Source organism: Hermetia illucens, chromosome 5 (assembly GCF_905115235.1).
Source record: "Hermetia illucens chromosome 5, iHerIll2.2.curated.20191125, whole genome shotgun sequence".
Taxonomy (NCBI): Eukaryota; Metazoa; Arthropoda; class Insecta; order Diptera; family Stratiomyidae; genus Hermetia; species Hermetia illucens.
In genome coordinates this window covers 41,814,114-41,822,353 of record NC_051853.1, presented here as the reverse complement: position 1 = coordinate 41,822,353, position 8,240 = coordinate 41,814,114, and the positions used below count along the sequence as shown (strand labels likewise).

Below are 8,240 nucleotides of genomic sequence, written 5' to 3'. Positions count from 1 at the left end.
GGTTATTAAACACAGATTCAGGTAACTGTCCCTCGAAATTAATAAGACTCGTGGTCAAACTGCAAATGTCGACAAACAAATCGTCGGGAAAGCTTAATTTTCCGAACTGGCAAGAGTCCGACTCATTGTTCTATACACTTACGTGTAGTGAACTTCAATTGGCCGCTCTCTCACGTTACACTCGTGCACGCGCGAACTCATTGTGCTTTTCCGATGCTGCTAGGATAAGATAAACTTTAGCAACTTTAGACCAGAGATTAAGTTTATTTCATTGTTGAAAGTTAATTTTTTTTTACGTTTTCCAAGTAAGCGTACAACATTCTGCTGGAATTATTAGTTTTCGTGTTGTTGTTGAGCTATCAATTGTAAATGCCGCGAGTTGCTAAAGTGGCTAAGGGTAATGCGGCGTCCGGTGCAGGTAAAGGTGCCGGCGGCGCTGTGAAGAAGAAAACTGGATATGTAAAGTCTGAGAAAATTCCGCTTGGCGAAATTCTAACTGATATGTCTGGTCAGAGCTGGAAGGTTGGCCCGTCAATTGGTTCCGGGGGTTTTGGGGATATTTACTGTGCACACAAAGCTGGCAGCGGCGGGAAGCAAGACTATGATTGTGTTGTTAAAATTGTGAGTAATTTTCTAATGAAAATATATATATAGTGAGCAAAATTGAAATCCGAACACCCTCGTAAGAAGTACATACAGTCAACCAAACAAAAAGTTGAACAGAGGCAATACGCTTTGAAGTCAAGTATACAAAGAAAACAAATATATGACAACAATTGAGTTAATTAATAGTGTTCTACCATCGTTAGCTTCGGTTAACTTTCTGTTGAAGAGTACTGGAAAGAACCTATTTAACTAAAAAAGTACTGAAAAATGAGAAAAAGTAGTGAGCTGTTGACGAACTTCAAAGAGAACTAAATTGAATACCTTTGGTACTAAAAATTAACCCTGGCCGTGATTTAACATTGTATCAGATGGCAAGACCAATATAGCAATCATATGGTATGTGCTGGCGTAGTATGTCATGGTAGCCTGCTTAAGTGAGGTTTTCTTGGATTATATACAGTAAGTCTGGTCCTTCAGATGCCATTACACCGCGGATCATGATGCTGCCAGCACCTTGTTTAACTGTTGGGTCACCACACCAATTGCCGACCATCGAAACCGAAAATGTTGAATTCAGACTGACTGTTTTGCAGTGTTTTTTTTTGTAGAGCTTCTCTGTTTCGTTAATAAACTGTTGAGCATATTCAAGTCGTTTTTAAGGTTTTGTGTTTACACAATTGACAGGAAACCCCCCTTAAGTTCACCCTAGAGTCACAAAATTCTGGAGCAATGTAGGCTATAGCATTGAGCATAATCCTGCCAAATTTGGTGAAAATCGCACTATTACTAACAAAGTAATACTAGGTCAAAACAGTCGGTCCTGTGCAAATTCAAGACTATAAATATCAATATCACTTGAAAGTGGAAATTTTCACATAATATATGCATATTTTACGTGCTACATGCTAATGGGACAAATACACACTCATATCTCTTTATAAAAGAAATACACAAAACCTTTCGTACCTGAAGCGTCTAGCTTCCGGTTTCCCGACTTGTTCAATATTCCTCTACGAACGCAATGGCTTTTTCTTTAGAGTGTAGACCCTATTAACCGCGTCTGGGTAGCTGAGTGGTTAGAGCACAAGGCTGTCGTACGGAAGGTCGCGGTTCAAATCTCGCTGGCTACAGTAGAACTTACATTGTGATTTGACGCGGATACCAGTGCTTTAAAAAAACTTCAAGGCCCTGATCCAATTGGATTGCCCCCATTTTTGAAGAAGGACGAGAGGATCGTTCGATTCGTTCTTTTTTAACGAATTAAGGAAAAAAAAATAAAATAAATCAAATAAAACCTGAATAACAAAAGAAACTGTATTGTGTGTGTATTTTGCAGGCAAAATTGAAATCCGGGCAGACCTAATCAAATCGAAAACCGGAAGCTAGGCGCTTCAACTATAAAGGGTTTATTGATTTTTTATGTAACAATATGAAGAGTATATACGTTAAATATATATTCGATTCGGTGTGGTACTGACTCTTTCTATTTCTTCATCATCAACAACGGCGCAACAACCGGTATTAGGTCTAGGCCTGCATTAATTAGGAAATCCAGACATCCCGGTTTTGTGCTGAGGTTCACCAATTCTATACCCCTAAAAGCTGTCTGGCGTCCTGACCTATGCCACCGCTCCATTTCAGCCAGGGTCTGCCTCGTCTTCTTTTTCTACCATAGATGTTGACCTTATTTTGCCCTTCGATTTCGTGAGAAGAAAGAAGAAATGATCTCACTTCCGCGATTACCAACCATTACAAATGTGGAAGAATCGTGGAACCAAATGAAAGATACGATCCACAAAGCGGCCTCTGCAATCCTCGGGGTCACCAAGCCGAGTAAGCGGTACATCAACCAAGATACTTGGCTTTGGAATGACGATGTTGAAATGAAGGTCCGTGAAAATAAAAGCCTCTACCACACATTTCTCGACGATAAAACTGTCGCCAATTGGCAAATTTATAAGAATGCCAGCCGAGAAGCAAAGAAAACGATCGTTGTCACCCGAGCGGACCATTACAAAAATCTTTACGATAAACTGGACACTCGGGATGACGAGAGAAATCTTTATCCACTTTCCAAAACCGAAACGACCGCACACAGGATATCGAACAGTTCTGCTGCGTTAATGACAAGAATGGTACTTTGCTTACCAACCGTCGAGCCGCAACGGGTAGAGGGCGAGAATACTTCGAGCAGATTTCAACTGAAGAATTTGCTTATCTTCCACTTCCGCAATCATTGCCAACATTTGGAGCAGTTCCACCTGCCAGCGCAACTGGTGCTCAGAGGTGGCGGTGAGGAAGTGGCCAAGGAGAACCTTCATAGTGGTGGCACCGGGAGACGCTGTACTCACTTTGGTTTGCCGGCCGTGATGCAGTAGGCGAATGCTCCAAAGGCCTTATTAGGGCGATCAGACCCGAGTCTGCACGGGGACTCATCTGAAATGGCAAATTGGTCACGAAACCTTACCAGGGGTATACTGGTACCATGGGAACCGGGAAAGCCCCTGGAATCTCATACTTCGGGTGAACTCCCGTTGTATGTGAGTACAGCCCGGTTATTTGCGGTTGGCCCCCCTAGTGGGAGTTTCATGGTGGTTGTGGTTGTGCTCAAGCGAGAAGAGACCTTCGGGCCTCGGCGTGGTGTTGCGTTTCAACACGGGTGCCGTACTCCTTAGTTCGGTAGAGATTTAGGTAATTCTTGCATCCCCCAGTATGAATGCTAAGCCATGCACTTGGTATAGACTGGTACCGTTGTTGCTTGTCTCAGCGGGGCTCTGATTGCGGTCACAAAATCAATTCGTGTCTGAAGAGGACCGTAGGATTAAGTCTCCACGACAGGTACCTACGTAAAACGCTCATGGGCTTAACTGTCAGCGCAACTGAAACCGAGGAGGTAATAAAACGAATGAAATCGGGGAAAGCCACAGGACCTGACGACATCAAAACTGAATTCTGGAAAGCGAGGAATTGGGATCCAACACTGTGGCTCAGTGAATTCTTTAATCGGGTTATTCAGGAAGGAAGAACACCATCTGACCAGCAAGAAATTACCACTGTCCTAATATGGAAAAACGTGCTTGGTGGTGGCAGCATTTGTCCGTCGTCTTCAGTTGGCGGGGCCTCCAATTCGCCGATATTTTGGTTGTTGAGCAGTTCATCAAAATACTCAATTCATCGCTCCAATACGTCCATTCTGTCGGAAATCAGATTTCCCTCTTTGTCTCGGCAAGATGAGCATCGAGGTGTATAAGGTTTCATCCTGCTGACTTGTTGGTAAAATTTCCGCGCCTGGAGCTTTTGGTTCTCCCAGGATTCCTTTTTCCGTCTGTGAAGTCGCTTCTCCATTCGACGGAGTTCATGGTAGGTGTCCGCGCGTGCCCGCGTTTTTTGAAAATGATAATGTTCTTCAGGTGATTGTGAAGATCATTTGTTGATGCTTTTTCTTCAGGACATCTGTTAGTTGCGGGCATTGCGACATCCATTTCGCACTTATAGGTGTTACGGAGGGCTGTATTGTGAATTACTTCAGTATTCACTCTCACTTGATTGTCAGAGAGGATTGTAGGTGGTGCTGTAATGCGAGCTTGGAGCATTATGTCAACGAGATAGTCATCCGGGTCTATATTGGCCCCCTATATGTTGTGACATTCATCAAGGCTGAGAGGTGGCAGCCTTAGATTAGCATGTGGTCAATTTGGTTGAAAGTGGTCCCATCTGGAGAGGCCCACGTATTTTTGTGAACCGCTTTTCGTGCAAACCAGGTACTTCCAATATTCGTTTCGTGCGATACTGCTAACTGAATAATCTGCAGTTCGTTATCATTGGTATCTCTATGTAAGGCATTCACTGAGACAGGGTATCGGCTAGCTGTTGAGCAGCATTCGGTCTGGACAGGGAGCTTACGTTCCATGAGAAAATGCGTAAATCGTTATTCCGTTGGCGTTGTCGGGTTCGTCGTTTAAAATTCCATCCTGTCCGAGGCTCCTTCTGTGCCTTTGTAACATCGGTTTTCCGTGTAGGGTTGTCAGCGCTACCTAACTCCCAAGCTGGAGGACCAGTTATAATAATTTGTCCCGTTTTTAGGCGCGGGAGACCCGCCCTTCATACTCCTTTTCATTAACTCTCAGCTATCATCACGTAGAGGTGGAGATAAAGTTTGGTAGTAGATCTGTTGGTGTTGGTTCACCAGGCGTTTCCCAGGTTGTTTGCTCCATCGTGGGTATCAATCCATGTTTCGCCGTTTCTAAGAATGAGTCCTTGAAATAATTGGCCCTTTTTGAACCCCCACACTTCTCCTTTTTGTAAGGAAACTCAAAACTTTCATCTACTGCATTAGTTTTGACATAAGGTGTGGGGTCGTTATGAAATGGGGTAACGGCGGCAATTTGTTATTCATGAAGGGAGGCCTTCTGACAGCTCCTTATCTTGCACGTAGCCTTCTGACAATATTTCTCCTGTATTTGAAAGTCCTTGCTGGATATCTGTACAAAAATTTGGCTGTGCAAGAACTCAGTTTTTTTTCAAAAATTTGACAGGTTTGACAACCCGCCCACGCTTAAGTCTTCCCGTAGGCTCTCAGAATGTCCGGCTATTGCTTTATCGACTACAATGAATTGCACTTAATGCACGTATTGATTTTAATATTGCAATTCAATGCATGCAATAAATTAATTTCCTTTTGCTTAATTATGTTAATCAGAGTGAAATTATGCGGTGTTTCCAACGATTAATTAATTGAAGTAATAAAAACTTGTTGTTTCTTTTTCGTTGGTGTGGGTATTTATTCTTGCAAATACCGATATTTCGGGAACCACTTGTTCAAGTTTGCACTGATGAAGTTTTTATTACTTCAATTAATTATGTTCTTAAACTATAGGCACTGACAAGCTATTACATTCTATGAATTTAGGAGCCCCTTGGCAATGGACCTTTGTACGTTGAAAGGAATTTTTACATACGAAATGCAAATCAGGAGAACAGTAAGTTGCGGCTACAAAAGGCCAAATCATTCCTGACTTTTCTATATTTGCAGTAAAATCATTTTGTGATAAGAACAAACTCAAATCGCTTGGCATGCCTCACATAATTGGCTCTGGATCGCACACAATAAATGGCAAGAAACATCGTGTCCTCGTCATTCCCCGATATGGGAAGGACATTTGGAGTTTCTTTTTGTCCAACGGCAAACGTCTCCCGCAACACACAATCTACCGGATCGCCATTCAAATGCTCGATGTTTACGAGTATATCCATTCCAACACTTATGTCCACGCTGACTTGAAGGGTGCCAACATTCTTCTGGATTATACAGGGAATCACTCTGACCAGGCTTACTTGGTAGACTTTGGTCTAGCTTGCCACTATACTACCTTAGACTATAAGCCAGATCGTCGAAAAATGCACAACGGAACAATTGAATATACATCAAGGGACGCGCATAACGGCGTATCAACCAGACGCGGGGATTTCGAGATATTGGGATATAATTTGATTCATTGGTCAGGGGTGGAGTTGCCTTGGGAAACACAGAAATTACTTGCACACCCACAGAAAGTTCAGAACGCCAAGGAAGAATTTATGGAGGATGTTGGCGGATCATTGAATAAATTATTTGATAAAAATCCTCCGAGTAAGTGGAACAAAAATTTAAGATTTGTCTATAAGTCGTCTTTTGGATCTTTTTTCTAACGCAGTGTTAAAACTGACTCTTTATAGGTCCAGTCAAACAATTTATGGACTACGTTGAATCGATGGACTACAAACAAACTCCCGATTATGAGAAATGCCGTAAAATATTCCAGAGCGGCTTAAAATCTTTGAATAAGACCAACTCGGGCCCTTTAGAAATGACTCTAGACAAATCCATTCTGAAGCAGGATACGTCGCTTATTGTGGAAGAGAAAAGCGAAAACGAGAGTGAAAGCGAATCCGAAACTTCTCGTAAGCCTTCTCCCGTCAAATCGCGTTCAAGGTCAACTCCGTCCGTGCGAACTCGACGTGTGGGTGGGAAATCACCGGTCACCGCGTCTCGCCGAAAGTCTAAGGCGAATGCATCGCCAAAGAGACTGCCTAGTCCGACAAAGACTATGACATCTCCCAACAACGTTTCTACCAGGAGCAGCACTTCATTGCCTGCAGCCCGAAAAGGGAAGACAATTGACAATGGAACTCCCAACCCGAGGAGCAATAAAACGTATGAGCTCAATTTTGATTTGGATGTTAAAAAGAAGAAGAAAGCCCCATCATCTAAGGCATCTAAGACAGTCACCAGCAGGCGGAACCGGAACCGGAACGAAAGTGATTCGGATTCGGAAGTGTCGTCTAGTTCAGTAGACTTCCCGATTCCGAAGTTGACTTTACGGCGATTGCAGACGTCGGCTAAAAGTCCTGCTCGAAGGCCACGTGACACGTCTTGACGAGTTAAATAGTGGCTTTACATAACAAAATCTTATATCTATGCTAGACTGGTTATTGTTCGCTATCGTCCTGCAGGATTTTTCCTTTGCCTCCATGTTTTAGCACCTTTCTTATCCTCTTAAAATTTCTAATCCCGTCTCTATTCCATGCTACACAAAAACTAACATATTTTTTATATTCATAATGTTTATCACTTTCATTTTCTCTCTTCATCTCTTTAAAATTTCCATAATAAAAACCTATCAAATAAAATTCAACAAAACCCTAACCCATTGTGCAATTACATAATTTTCAAACATCAAAATGATCATTAAAATTTTCCCATTTATTGCACCGCCCAGTCATGTACGTGCCCAGCCTGACCGTGCATGTATTTTGCCTAGCGGATCGGTGCAGGCAAGTAAAGCAGTAGCTGAGCTCAAGAAAAAATTCAACTTTTATCCAATATTTTAGCGTTTTTAAGGTTTCGTGTAAAAGAAGACTCATAAAGGGTGCAGGGTATAATAATGGGAAGTTTGGAGGAAATCTGACTATTGCTAACAATGGTCCAATTTTTAATTGCGTGTGAATTTACTGTCCGGAAGACATCATATACAGCGTCACAATGAATCGCCTGAGATATGAAGAATCCGTATATGTATATGAAAGCCGTAAGGGACGAGATACTTCTTATTTAGATTATTTTAGCTTCAGTTTCTCGAGACGAGTTATATACACTGCCTTGCAAAAGTTTGGACTCACCTAGAAAAATCGTTTTTTTTATGTTTATCACTATCCTCCTAATGGGCTGACAATGACGGCTATGACCGTTGGTTATCGAAAATGGAGTATGATTGGTTTCTGGACGGTAGCGTTTATCCCCAGAATGCTATAAACTGGACATTCTGGGCTTAACCTAACCCTCCAACCACATTGGTACAATGCATTGTGCTTTTGTATTCTGGAAAGTCTAGTGGTAGTAGAAACAAATCCAGTGTCGGATTGTTATTAACGGTAACCGCAAGGCGCACTCTCTTGACCTAGGAACCGGAAGATGATGATCGTGCACGTAGTTTAAATCCTGGTTCCTTTTCATCGATTTCAAGAAGGCTTTGGCCAGCATGAACAAAGAGTGTATGGTTTGCGGTTTCGTCCAGGGCAGGGGCAATCCATCGGACCCTACCTCACCTCCGCTTGGGAGCAGCGTGACCGAAGTGGTTACAAGGTGGTATTTGCTC

General features: G+C 42.5%; 1 protein-coding gene across 1 annotated transcript; it reads left to right on the top strand.

Annotated features, from left to right (window-relative positions):
• Window positions 1-208: 208 nt before the first annotated feature.
• On the top strand, window positions 209-7,332 carry LOC119657656 (nucleosomal histone kinase 1-like). Its single transcript, XM_038064680.1, has 4 exons — window positions 209-621; window positions 5,516-5,585; window positions 5,639-6,235; window positions 6,322-7,332. The coding sequence occupies exons 1-4, from the start codon at window positions 370-372 to the stop codon at window positions 7,020-7,022; spliced, it is 1,620 nt and encodes a 539-aa protein (XP_037920608.1). The 5' UTR covers window positions 209-369; the 3' UTR covers window positions 7,023-7,332.
• Window positions 7,333-8,240: the final 908 nt, after the last annotated feature.